This window comes from Anabas testudineus, chromosome 4 (assembly GCF_900324465.2).
Source record: "Anabas testudineus chromosome 4, fAnaTes1.2, whole genome shotgun sequence".
NCBI classification, from domain to species: Eukaryota; Metazoa; Chordata; class Actinopteri; order Anabantiformes; family Anabantidae; genus Anabas; species Anabas testudineus.
The window spans coordinates 25,674,506-25,688,949 of record NC_046613.1 but is presented as its reverse complement, the minus strand read 5'-3'; the positions used below and the strand labels follow the sequence as shown (position 1 = coordinate 25,688,949).

At 43.3% G+C, this 14,444-nt stretch overlaps 1 protein-coding gene across 1 annotated transcript; it reads left to right on the top strand.

The window, feature by feature from the left end:
- Positions 1-3,673: 3,673 nt before the first annotated feature.
- LOC113152494 (ephrin-A2-like) lies at positions 3,674-11,589 on the top strand. The gene is given in 5 exon segments (XM_026345753.1): positions 3,674-3,820; positions 4,429-4,504; positions 4,507-4,800; positions 6,325-6,390; positions 8,012-11,589. Coding segments are annotated over 5 exon segments (720 nt in total). The 3' UTR covers positions 8,149-11,589.
- The last annotated feature ends 2,855 nt before the right edge of the window (positions 11,590-14,444 follow it).

Genomic DNA, 14,444 nt, shown 5'->3' with positions numbered 1-14,444 from the left:
GTCTTCCGTCCTGAGCTTCACATCAACACTGTGAACACTGATCGTGTCTGAGCAGATCTGAACATTAATCTGTCAGCAGGTCAGTTCTGCTCCGTTTGTGAGGCTGACAAACGACCTCGACCCGTCCCCGTCCACACCAGACCTGCATCTAATCCACCTGACCTTCAGGACCCGCGTAGACAGATTAAACAGTAAATCACGCTGAGGCATGCTGGGAGCTGTGATGTCACATGTGTGACTGCTGAAAGGTTCGGTTTGGTTCTGGGATATCACACAATTAAGGAGCAAATGATCAAACTAGAAAAAGTTTTTTTTCCTACTGGGGGTGACATCAGAGATCATCAGCACTGTGGCTCATGACAGACTTGATTTGAACAGCAGCCGTCACTCTTCAGGTCTCTGTGAATGTTGACCTGAGACCTGGTTACAAGTAGTTTGGTGTTTTATGACCGTCGGGTTTTATCTCTGTGTCGTGGTTACGTTACTGATCAGCAGTGTGGGAGGGGTGAAGGTCAACACACACATCTCAGAGGAAAAGGATTTAGTCTTGTTTGAGAGAGCTGACAGTTTCACTGCTCTGATTCTCAGTCCTCCTTAGACTTGAAGCTTTCACACCAGACTTCTATCCAGAGCCAGTTTTTATTTATTTTGCAAGCTCACTTCTGCTAAATTCAGTTAAATGATGCTGTCAAATGACAAAGGGGAGAAACTCAACCCTGAAGAGGAGCGTTGGTCTCTTCAGTCTGTGCCATCGCTGCTGTGTCTTTAACTAAGGACCACACAGTTACTTAGGGGACCCGAAGTTACACAAAGCATCTCAGACATGACCACACCTTGTATCATTATTATTAAAAATAAATTTTGTGTTGGCGTTCTAGTTCAGTTTTCAATTGTAAATCGTCAAATCACAACAGAAGACGTCTCAAGGAACTTTACAGTGTTTAAGGTTTAAAACCTTACAAAATAGAACTGTATACAGAATTATATAGAAAACCCAACAGGAGACAGTGGAGAGGAAAAACTCCTTTAGAGGAAGAAACCTCCAACAGAACCAGGCTCAGGGTGGGCGGCCATCTGCCTTGACCGGTTGGGGTGAGTGGAAATAGAAGAGAGAAAAGAACAGCAGCCAGCAGAGACACTGGACAGGTTGCTAGGACCAGTAACTGGACTCTGGAGATATACAGCTCCAAGGAGGAGGATACCTGCAGAGGAGAACAGAGAGAGGGAGACAGAGAGGAGGAAGCCCCCTTCCTGTGTGGTCGTGTGGTTCTGGTTCCCAGCTGTGCTCAATGCTAAATGAAGATGGTGGTGAACTTGTCACCCTGCTGCCTGCTGGGATGGACACAGCCTCTGTCCATTACACAGATGAGTGATGATGTGAGAGCTGAGAGTACAGAGTTCAGTGAACGCACCTCCTGCTCCGTCAGCTCTTAGTCACCTGATCCTCCAGCTAACTGAGTTAGCCACCACTTTGCTAATGGTGTTAGAGAAGACAAAGAGGGCGAGGCGGAGGCAAAACTCCTCCATCTGTCCTCCTGCACCATCAGGACCGTTTTCATCCAGTGGGACATTTGGTTTCATTTAGATTCTTCATCAAAATTGGTCAGAAAACACATTTTAGTGTCAGATTTATCCTGAAATTTTAACATTTTACATCATTCAACATTCTGAGTTTAACGGGTGGGGTGGGGGTAGGGTTTTCTCTTGTTGTAGAAAAGTAACTTCAGCCTGTTTGTGTGGATGAATCCATCAGAATCAGAATCACTTTGCTTTGGTTTAATGGGTTTTTAATTTGAGCCCCCCACCCCTCAAACGTGAATCCCACTTTTTTGTAGCTGAATTTAAAACGAGCTGTGATTAAATCAGCCAATCAGGACGAACACTGAGAAACCAAACCTCGTTACTAAAATCTAAATTAGCTCTGTTGATTGGATGGCCCACCCCCTCCCTCACCGCAACCTCCGGCGTTGGACGAAGGGTTTTTCCTCTTGTGAGATGCATGAATATTCAGAGACGTGAAGTTTGATTAGTTTGTTGTTGGAGATCAGGGAGGTGAGATGCATCTGTCACAGCCTCAGTGTTTGTGTTCAATTAAATTATGGAAATGACAATAACGACGGTGACGGAGCAGCTGCGACTAACAACAGCTCTGATGTTTCACATCAAACAGTCGGTTTCTGTCTGAGGACACTTCACTGTGTCGACCATTGTACAGAGTTAATACACGAGTTGATCAGCCTGTTGTTTGTGCAGCCGTCTTCCTGAGGCCCCCCACAGAAAGTCGTCAATGAAGCTTCCTTACTAAGTTGTAACGCTGTGGTTCCATGCTCTCTTCGATTCTGACTCTGGATGTGGAAAATGTCCTGTTGATTCGTGCCTGGTATAAAAACGGGGGCAGTGAAATATTTGTGATGAGCCTTCCTGTCGGTCACCTGACCGAAGATCAGGAAGAACTTACGTTTATCACCGACTGGAGACGCTGTGGCTGATTTTTATCCTTAGTGCTACAGTCAGGTCACTTGTGTCTGTGTGTTTTCCTTCAGCTTTAAATGAGACGTTTAGACTTCAGGCTTTAGAAACAGAGACAGGTTTCTGTGTGTTTGTCTCCACACATCCACGACACACACAGTGAGTTCTAGGTTTTCCAGTTTCCAGGTGACACTACAGGTCCAGGTAAATCTGACACCTGGATATTGTTCCCAGCAGCAGCTCGGTCTGTGGGGACCACGCTGCTGCTCAGGTGAGCGCTCGCTTTCTGTGCTGGTCGCTCCCTGGTGGGTGGGGTTATGATGACACCAGCTGAGTGTTTGTGTGTTGAGCCTCATTAGAGTCTGTGCAGCTTTGTCTCTGTGGAGCTGAGCTGTGAAACTCGTCGTCTCCATGCGCTGCTGTTAAAATACTACGACTACTGCGAAAGCATGATGAAATACTTCAAATCAGTGTTGTTTATAATGATGCTGTCAAATTACGTTTGTGACCTGAACGCAGCAGCACACGTGAAAACTCTGTGTTTCAACCTCAAAAGAACCTTTAGGCTGAAGTAGACACATGTGCATGTACATGTGATTGGATTTGGATTGAGGACGTCAGCGTTAGAGCCGCGAGGCCGCATATTTGCAGAATGATTATGCTTCAGGGTGCTGAGTGTGTTTCTGTGCTGGATCAGGTCTGAGCTGAGCCCTCAGGTTTTTCGTGCTCTGCATATTGTCTGTGCGGTCGGTGATGGTTTTGTTCTCCTGCGTCTGGGTTTTCGGAACCAGCTCCGTCTGTTCTTTCATGTGAACAGTGGGGGATTCTCCGGCAGCTGAGCGGGATCACCAACAAACGCACACGTCACTGCTCTGTTCTGGGTGTGTTATTTATATTGATTCTGTTTGCTCAGACCACCATGTGCTGCAGCAGGACTTTATCCACACGTGTTTGTTCCTGGTTATTAACATCAGTTAATCAGCTGAGATCACCTTAGTGACAAAGACGGAGCTGGTCTTGTCTTTTTGAAATGCAGAAAAACTTGATCTGACAGGGTTTGAGCCTCTGAGTGCCGGCAACAGACAGGAAGTGAGTCCAGCTGTGAGTCAGATGTTCTTCCTGTAAACACGGCGACGCTCTGATAAACAGTTAGCTTTGATTAATGAAGCCTCGGGGGGCTGTAGGAAAACACACGGCCTGATCAATGGCTTCCATGTGTTCGCTGGAGTCTGTGTGTCGAGCTGCAGACGGCAGCAGTGGATTAAAAGTGAGTCGATTCTTGACTGTCGATAATGAGGTTAAGTACGACGTGTGGAGAACGGAGGAGAGAGCAGCAGGTCAGGGGATAAAGGTCAGATAAAGGCGAAGTCGACCTGACGTCAGCCTATGACCATCAAAACCAATCAGTCCACAATCAGACCATCGTAAGCTCACCTGAAAAACACAGGTGACCTGTGGATTTAACAGTTCTTCTTCTTCTCTCATCTTGATCCTCTCTGTATTAATCTACTTTTAACAAGCCGGCAAACTAAAAACTCTGATTTGAAACTAAGTGCAGGCTCGTGACCGACAGGACGATCGAAGGAGCTTCTTTCCAATTTTCCTCAGACGATAAGATGCTGAGAGAGAAAGAGAGAGACCAACACACACGCTGCAGAAACAGCTGTACTGCAGTATTATTGTAGTAACAGAAACAACGAGTAAATGGCACAAACTTCCACTTCATTGTTCCCTCTGGGAAATGAGTTTCATCGTAACAGCAGCCTGTTATTTCCAAGCACGTTAAAAAGCATCCTTAAAATAATTCTCACACACCAATCGAATGTGTAAAACCGGGTTTCTAATATTTCGAGTCTGTCTTCAGCATCTATGTTTGTTCCATGTTATGAAATATATAAACAGTGTTTAGTCTCAGTAAAAGCCTGAAGGAGGTTTTTAAGTTGGACTGTGGCCCCGCAGCTCAGTGACCCTGATCAAGCTACATGTTTCCTGCATGAAACACTGCTTTTTGTTAAAGACTCTGTTTTCTGGTCTTCAGGTTTTTCCGGGGCGACTACACTGTGGAGGTGGCCATCAACGACTACCTGGACATCTACTGTCCTCACTACGATGTGCCGGAGCCGGCCGAGCGCATGGAGCACTACGTGCTGTACATGGTGAACTACGACGGCTACACGAGCTGCGACCATCACAGGAAGGGCTTCAAACGCTGGGAGTGTAACCGGCCGCAGAGCCCCAGCGGGCCACTCAAGTTCTCTGAGAAGTTCCAGCTGTTCACCCCCTTCAGCCTGGGCTTCGAGTTCCGTCCGGGACACGAGTACTACTACATCTGTGAGTACTGCGAACTGAGTACTACACTGTACTATGTCAAACTGAACCAGTACTGTGCGTGGGTAGAGAAACGGGTTCCTCTTGTGTGTGTGTTTATGTCCGAGTGGCCTCGAACGCATCAGACAATTAAACCAGACGCTCGTTTACACCAACCATTTTTCACTTGATGTTGTTCAGCTGCTTCCTGCTGTCAGAGGTCGCATCATGTTCTGGCGGAGCACATGTATGGAACACGTCTGTGTCTAAGAGGAAACTATGAATCAACTCGCACACGGCGCATTAAGCAAAGCTGTGAACGTGCGTGGGGTCATTACTGGCTTTTAAAGCTGAGGCGCTAAAAGCTGTTATCAGCCGCTCTCCTCCTCCTCCTCCTCCTCCTCACTTTGTCTGCAGACAAACACAAACAGCTCCTGATTTAATGAGGACATTTCAGCACCTCCTTGTCTCCACCTGTTCAGTAAACAACACACAACATGTCTGACGGAGCTGATGGAGCTACGTCCTTCATGTGCACACAGTGAGGGTGAGCCTGTCATCGATATCGGCGTGTCCCTGCCGGGTGGCTGCAGTAAAATACTTGATCAACATTTAACATTAGTTTTATTCCACTGCCGTTAATGATTAATCAGCTTTTAACTGAATTGAATATTTCTATATTTACTGAACCCGAGGAGAAGCTGCTCTGACTGAGGTTTAAACTTCACAGGTTCCTCCTGTAAAACAAACGGTAGAAATCTGATGCTTTCAGATACTTCAATGATATAAAATAATTGTAGTTAGAAAGACAGGAACTGTGGGGACGGACGGACGGACGGAGACGTGCATCAAAGGTTGTGGTAACCATCAGAATCCCAGTGCTCTGTTTCATACTTTTAATATTTTAATATCATATTTTACAGAAGTTTAAAATGTCCAATTCAATTGGACATTTTTAACACGTTCTCATATAACTTATAACATTTTACTTTTTTTTAAATATTTAGTTCATTTTACAGAACATTTGTTTAAATTTGTTTACACATGCGTGTACATCACATTTTGGGTTCTTGTGCGTTCTAGCTGATCACAACTGTTCCACAGCTTTTGACAAATAGGTGTGGATTAAAAAGGGCATGGATAGTTTTTAATGCAAATGTTTTGAATGTGTTATCATTTGTTGTTGTAGGCAGATGATTCCAATAAGCCCAAATAGCAAAGAGAAATAAAAAAAAAAAGCATATCAAATTAGAGCTCAGGTCTTAAGAGGTTAAATCGTATTTTTGTAATCGTCATTTGTATTTATCTAAACTTTAAAATAATTTTTTATTAACCACCCATTACTATTATTATTAGTTTATTATTTTATTTAATTGATTTTTGGTTTTGTTGGGACAGGCACACACACACACAGTGTACCTTTTAGGTCTACGTCGCTCAGTCGTCTTCCAGCTTTGGTCTGAATCAGTTCAGGTTTTGTTCTGATCCTGTCGTCGTTCACGTGTCACTGATCTGTGCTGTAAATCGTTTCCTCTGTTTCCTCTGCAGCATCTCCACATCCAAACCTGGCTGGGAAACCGTGTCTGAAACTCAAAGTCTACGTCAAACCCACCAGTGAGTCGCCTCTTCTTCTTCGTTCTTATTAGAAATTCACACGTTCAGTTAATAGAAAAAAAAAAGCAGTTTGTTCAGAATTAGAATTTTTTAGATTATTTGTTGGCACTAATTCGACAGCTTGGCCGCAGAGTCAGGAAACACGGAGACTGAGGGAGAGCTGGACTCGCTTCACTTGATTTAAAACACAGACGCTCAGTCCTCACAGTCTGTGGAGAAACAGAATCCTGAATTAAATTGTGTGTTTTAATCTGCGACTGTCTGAAGTGTGGAACAACTGACGGCGCGTTTTGTTTCCTGATGACGCTCCGACAGCTTTGGGACGTTTCACCTTCAGCAGGTGAAACCGATGCTCGGAGCGAGTCAGGTCAGGTCAGGTCAGGTCAGGTCACAGAGAGTCTACACGCTAAGCACATGTTAACTGTATGTTCATGTCTCCTTGAGAGCTGTGACCTCAGATATGATCCTACACAGTTTACAGAGAAAACACAGAAGCAGCTGAATCACAAGACTCCGGTTATTGAAGCTCTTAAAGATTCTGTAAAGAGAATTTAACTGTCGCTGCTGCTTTAATGTGAATAAAATCACCAGAGCTGAGCAGGAAGTGGAGGTGGACGGCGTGTGTCCAGGTGAATATTTTAATCAAATGATGAGTGCAAATGATTTTTCCTTCTGCAGGAGGAAACTGAAAAAACAGAGGGATGTTTCAGTCTGAGGAGGATTCTAATCACCATGCACTGTTAATAATCTCATAGATTAAATACTTCTCTTTATTAATCTGCGTGATAATTTGAATGGAATAAATAAGTTGTGATGCTAGCTGTCTGGAGAACTTTAGAAATCTGAACATTTATTTCGTTTCTTAATTAAGTTTGAAATTAATCTGCAAAGTTTAATAATCAACTTGTTTCGTAATCTGCCTGCTGAATTGAATCTATTTGCAGAATCACTTGTTTTCTGCTTAATAAATCGCAGCTTTTTAAATAATTTTGCATTTAACAAACCGCACAACTTCTGTACCACTGAATAATCTAGTTCATGAGGGTGAAATGTTTAAAAATCTGCTTCCTACACATTTGATAAATTCATCTACATTTGTTAATGTGTGACTACAAACGACCTTCTCAGTTATCGGATTTGCACAATTCTCATTAATTGTAACTTCATAACTAAGGCAAACTGAAGTTCTGTGCAGAGTGTAGCAGAGCAGGTAAAGGGAATAGAGTGAACTGATTTCAAGCACCATGCTGCATATTGTAGCTTTAATCAGATAACGAGGTTTGATCTGTTCACTAATCTGCCTGGAATCAAGTTGTGATGTTTTACAATCGTCCTGCATCACAACATGCAGAAAGCTGTGCTGTGGAACAAAGTTGGACCTCGTCCTGATCCCTCCTCTTTTTATTCTACTCATTGTTTCATGTTCGATTTAGTTTGAAGGTGAGAAACAAAAAAGAAATGCGCACACTGTACCAGAGGTGATGCAGAGCAAAGCTAACGTCTGTCCTCAGGTTTTTAAATGTTTAACCCAACAAAGCCCGATCACGTCCTTCCTCCAAAACAAATCTTTACCTGACGAACTGCAGCGTGCACTGAATGACGTGTCCTCTCTGTGTCTCAGATGACTCTGTGTACGAGTCTCCGGAGCCCTTCCTGACAGACGACACCACCGGCGGCTGCAGCCTCGCCGTGCCTCGCCTCTCCCTGCTGTCGGCCATGTTGCTCGCTGCCCTCCTCCTCCTCCTCGCCTCCTCATAGCACCTCCTCCTCTGTCTCCTGTCGCCTGGAGGAGAAACCACCAAACTGAAGCTCCATCTTCCTGACCTCTGACCTTTACCTGAACACTGCTCAGCCAATCGGAGGAGGTCAGCGGTGGGAGGAGCCTGCAGCTGAGGTCACTGCTGGTTCCACCGGGAGTTTCTGGGATCATCTCTGCTCTGTGATGAAAGTTCTGTTGAAGTTAAAAGTCCGATTTGTTACAGATCCACTGACCCGTGTTAAATGTCATCAGCTGTCCGACCTCAGCCTCTGTCGGCCCACAGATTCGAGAGTTTTCATTTTGGTGCTAGTGCAAAAGCCAAAATTTCACTTTTCCAAGTACCATTTTCTACAAATCCGTTTTTTTATTTCACAAATTGAACCAAACCTAAAGCACATACAGTGTCTGTTCTAGCTGTTTCCTACAAACCTAAAGAGCCCACGTGCCAGAACAGGATTTTATTTTGTGAACACAACATCTAGCACATATATGCAGGATACTTAAGTTATTGTTTTAAACACACTATGAAGATGCATTTGTAACGTAAAAGCCAGATTAGCTCAGTACACACACACACTTTCCTCTTGTATTTATTGGAAAATATTTGTTACTGCCTGACCCTACTGTGCAACAATAACGTCACACAGGATGATCGTCCATGATTCCAAATATCATTAAAACTTCTGCTGTGTTTTAGGGAAAATGTATTTTTTTCCAGATTTGAATTTTAATATCAAACCATCATGACTGATGATTTATAGACTTAATCACTCTGCACTGAAGATTCGTTATAATGCAATAACTGCTGCAGAGCTGATGCCTACTTTAAAGAATTAGCAGACAGAAGCAGCAGTTTATTTTTTAAATTAGGAAATAAGCAGCTAAAACATACAAATACGGTACAAATTTACAAAACACTGACTATTTCAACCAGGAAGTGAAAAAAACAATTCAGGGAGATGATCGGGTAAAAACCTGCGACAGTGATTGTAACATTTCAGCTGACAGATCGAAATCCAACATCCTGCATCTGCTGTGTGAAGTGAAACGTATTGTTGTGAGCACTCACCTGAGCAGAGTCGGTGGAGTCCAGCTTCAGAAACAAAGACTGAGTCATCTTCAGCGTTTCATCACAGATACAGACGTCGTCAGCATGAACACCAGCAGAAACGGACTCAATCAGTCAAACGTCCACCAAACTGAGCATCACGCTGAGAATCGCAGCTTCAGGCCGCTCCCTGATCTACGGGGATCTACTGATGATTACAGGGACAGAAACCGCCACAGCCGTTAAAATCGAATCAACCAGTCAATCACTCATCACTCCAACGGAAATCTAGCTGTCTTTTTAAATGACTCAGATGACTCTGTGTACGAGTCCTGGATGAAATAGTTCAACAAGAAAAGGAAACGGAATTTCAGATAACTCCTGCTTTAAGGAACATTTTAGCTGTTCTACGTAAAAATGATCAGAAAACATCTTTCTCCCGTTTGACACCATGACTGATGTACAGTTGTTAATACATCATAATACTACACATTGAAATACTGATAACACTGTGGCAGCTCAAGGTAACAGAGCTTTGCAGGTTACGAACAACCAAAGAGAGCAAACGTAGTTTCGCAGTCCAACTTAATGTAGCATCACAGGACAAGCTAGCGTAGCTTCTCAGTCTGTTGTTACTCCACATAATTATGTCGAACATTTCACTCTGATTGAAAGTTTCACTCTTAAAACCACAGTTTTGATATAAAGATTACTAATTTCTCAAGTCTTTCAGATGTTGTGGCTCATTTCTGTGACTGTAATCGTCGACCAGACTAAAATAGAAAAAGATTTCAGACCATGCTGTTCCGTCTTCGTCTCTCTCCTCCAGCCCTTCAGCAACAGACGGCCTTTCATTTCTGTAAATCTGCCAAAGACTCAAACTTTTCTATTGGAGGCCTCTTCAGGGGATGGGATGAAGGATCACTTAGACCCCGCCTACTTTAGGGCTTATCAGAAAGGGGGAGGAGTCACGTTTTTATTCTTTGCTAAATTGTGTCTTTTGGCCGTAACCGTACAAGCGAATGTTATGTCCAAAATAAAAAGGAACCAATCAGAAATGGCCTTTTTCCCCACTGGTGCTGAATTTTTAGTGACTGACCAACGTCATAGAGTCAATGTGAAAATATTCCTATGTTTTTTTATTTCTCCTTTCTCTCTTTCTACCATCCCTCCATCTTCAATGATGGGGGGGGAGTGTGTCCTTGTGTGTGGACAAGCAGGGGCATGCTGGGAAATGCAGTATGTACAACGCACTGTGATGAGGACGGACAGATGGATGATGTAGCACTTGGACTCCTGCGGAGAACGATGGAAATATTTCTTCATTCGTATGACAAAAATGAAAATTTAAAAAACTTGAAATTTTATTTTTGTGCCATTGTTCTGTTACACGAGATATGAAGGAATCAGTCTGATGTTTGTTGTTGATGTTTTTCTCCTTTTAGTTTCTGCTCGAATCACGATGCATTCTGGTCCTTGTAGTCCTGCTTGTTCAGTTTCTGTTAATGAGTCATGGTTCTGGTGGGTAACGGTGGGTTTTCTGGTTCGTCGTCCTTTTGTCGTTTTTCGTGCGGCTGGAATCAGTTTAGTGTTGCTCAAGAAAAGTTAACAAAACTGAACGAAGGGCAAAGTACAGAAAAATGTTCTGATGGTGGTTTTGTGAGCAGGAGTGAGACCTCGCTGCTGTTTACAGCATCTCCGAGCTCCAAACATATTGAAAGAAAATGTTTTTCTACATTAAAAAAATCTGCATATTTTATTCTTTGAAAGACAAAATCAGTTTTTGTATATTTTCCTATTGGATGCTTATAAAGTCCTGTTGTAAAGAATGCAGTTATCTGATTGGCTGAAGAGCTAACGAGGGGTCAGAGGTTGTTTTTCCTGCACTGCATGGGCAGGAAAAATTAAAACCAATTAAAATACATTTACTGAATTTAGTTTGAAGCAGGTTTCAGAGGGAAACAGTTTGGAGTGTATGAATCTGTGTCTGATAATTCACCACCAATAAAGACAAAGTTCCACGAAACGCTGCTTCTCCACTTTGTCCAGTTTGTTTCAGTTCAGCCAGAATATTGTGGCTGTGCTGGTTTTGTTGGTGCAGCAGTGAAGTGATCGCAGCCACATTTGTAAAGTAACTAAAAGTCAGGTAAATGTAGCTGTAATGGAGCAGAAGTGTTATCTGACAGGAAACAGAAATACTTGTTTGGATGCATCACGCCCCCTGTCGGCCAATCAGAGAACAGCCAGACAGTAGTACACTGTTGAGGTACTATTTTATGAAACTTTGTACTTCTACTCCACTACTTTGATTTTATAGTTTTAATTGCTTTGCAGATTCAGACACTAAATATAATCATCTAATAAAAGTATTAATCAGCTCTTCACCAGCTGCAGCACATTTGTTCATCAGTAAATACTGCATAGATTGTATTCTGCATACTGTTACTTCTATTTTAATGCTAGTTATACTGAGGTGTTTGTACTTTTACTTCTGTTACTGTAGCTTACCTTTACTTGTTAGACTTGCTACTAATACTTCTGTTAACTAAAATTAGGTATGCACGACTTGTAATAGAGTACTTTTACACTGAAGTAGTATTACGTGCTTAAGTGGAAAATAAAAATTTAGGACTTCTTCCAGTGCTGCTTTGAATCAGATCCATGATAACGTGTCTTCACTGAGTGTTCACACATCTAAAGCCATTTTCACCACCATTTAATAACCCGGTTTTGACCCATTTTATTCCAGTTTGACCTCAGTCAGTGTTGACAGACAAACAGGACATCCCATCAGCCCCTGCTGCTCACCTGAAGACCTGACCCTAAACCTGGCCAGCTCTGAGAGGAATCAGATCCAGTGATTTGTGGTCGCTGCTGCGTCTCAGCTGCTCTGAAACCAGTTTTTCTGATGGGGTGACGTCATAAAGAGCTGCTGCTATTAACACAGTTTATTTCCTGCATCATTCGTATCTGATATTTTCCTGTAACGATGACACAGTGAGTGTTTTTTGCCTTTACAAATACAAAGCAGGTCTGTAGCCTGTTTATAGTCCGGTTCAACTCGAGGGAATTCCAGGCTTGATGTTTTACTGGTGGTTGAGTCAAACTCAAATGTAACGTGGGACCTGTGTCCCTCAGAAATCAGCTGTTAGCTTGACCTAATGTTAATGATCACTGAACAAAGTCCATCAGCCACCACCTGTCCTGCTGCTGTATCTGGAAGGTGGTTTTAAGTCATTAAAGGACCAGTTCCATCAGAATTAAAGTTGTGTTAATCAGGTTTTGGCCACTGGGGGGCAGAGCGGCTCTACAACAAATGTGGAAACTTCTTTTAGTTGGGCCTGATTTATTTTCTGCTCGTCCCACACGGTCTCTGCAGCTCCGACCTCTGACCTCCACAGTCTGGGTCTCAGGTGAAAAATAAATGTGAAATAACAGTGGAGTCATCGGGCAGCTGCTCGATGTGCTCTGACACGAGACAGAATCAGCCTGAGGGGTCGTTTACATCAGTTTTACATCAGTTTATATCAGTTTTACATGAAAAGTTGAGACGAGTCCACAGCTCATTTCCCCTTGAAGGAGGAACAGCTGATGGTGTAGCTGCAGACTGACTGAAAACAGCAGGTTAAGTTTAAAATAACAAATTCACTGGTCCAGTCCAGCCTGGTGTGGGCCAGTGGATTTGGTCCTGTTGTATTTCTACTGTAAGTGAACCCTTTGGAATCAGCTGGTTTTCTGTGGTAATTATGTAGAAAGCGTAAAGATATTCAACAGCATTAAAGTCACTAGTACAAACTATTAACTATTTACTGCTCAGAACAATTAAACTTTCAAAGAATGAAGAACCAAGTGCTTCGTTTTCCACAAGCGATGCTGTGAAACTACCAGCACAGGATCGATGGAAGCTAGCGACGAGATGCTGGTGTCGTTGGGTTTGGGGCGACTGGAGTAACTCCTTCCTCACCTGTTGGCATCAGCTCACCTCGACTGAGGTGATTCCAAACATTCACATGCTGTTGGTACCAACTTAGTTGTGTCTGGTAAATCCACCAGGTGGCGCTGTTGCTTTGTCGATTTTCTGTGTACTTGTCAGCTGTTTGAGAGGTTTCACTCCATACTCAATCTATAATGTTCTCATAAAGGGCACTGACAGTATCCCACAATGCATTGCTCCTCGTTTTAGAAATGAGACAGTTACCGTTGTGCGGCTCAGTTCTTGGTTATTAGTGACGTAAAAATCTTCATTTTCTGCTCACTATTGGATGAACTACTGAGTTTCCCTCACACAGTGATGTCAGAAACAGCCAACTTTAATTATTCTCTGTTGTTGGTGCAAATCTTTGTTGATCCTATATTTAGTCCTGGCTCCACAACAGCAACTGACGGGCTCAATAATCAGGCAGTGTCGCTGGGATCCAGTTCAGTCAGTGATCGAAAGTTTATATCAGTCAGATCATGTGTTTCAATAGAAACACACAGACACACACACCCCTCTTCACGTGTTCATCTGTCATCTTCATCACCTCCTCCACCTCTTGTCTCGTGTCCTGACCGACATTCAGACCAACAACCTTGGTCCAGCAGCTTACAACACAGTGAGTGGACGACTGTCACTCATCATATTTTAGTGTCTGTCCTTGACAGTAAACATGAAAATAACCTGAACGTCTGAGGAAAAGCTGTGATTGGTAGAAAACTGAGTTTCCCTGAGCAGATTTTTCAGTAAAACCTGACTTGTTGTCTCGTTGACTTGTTTTCACAGCACTCAGTCAAATCAGTTTCATTTCACTAGAAAATCAACCTGCAGGTGTCGAGTTCACAGCAGCAACAGAAACTGTTGAAACTCCACCCATCTGATAAAACCAGGCTCTGCCGTCAGAGCGGAGCAGACGCCGGCGGAACCGAACACTGGGAGGAAGCTGCTTTTTGGATCACGGGAACGGATTAAACCAAAGTCTGAGAAGACTTCAAGAAATTAACAGGGAGACGAAGCTGAACTGTGAAATGGCTCCAACACCGAGAGGTCGATGTGAGTACCCGTCAGCAAACATCAAGTTAGTTCCTCAACCCTGAAGCCGACTGATGTGTTTTATACGGCTCATGTTTCTCCTGAACAGTCGAACAGAGACCCAACGCACAGAGGAGAGGAGGCCGACGAAATAACCCCCGGCAGCCCCCGAGACGGGATCAAATCAGACAGAGAACAGGTAACAAAGACGTTTTCCCCTGTTCACTCTGAATTAACTG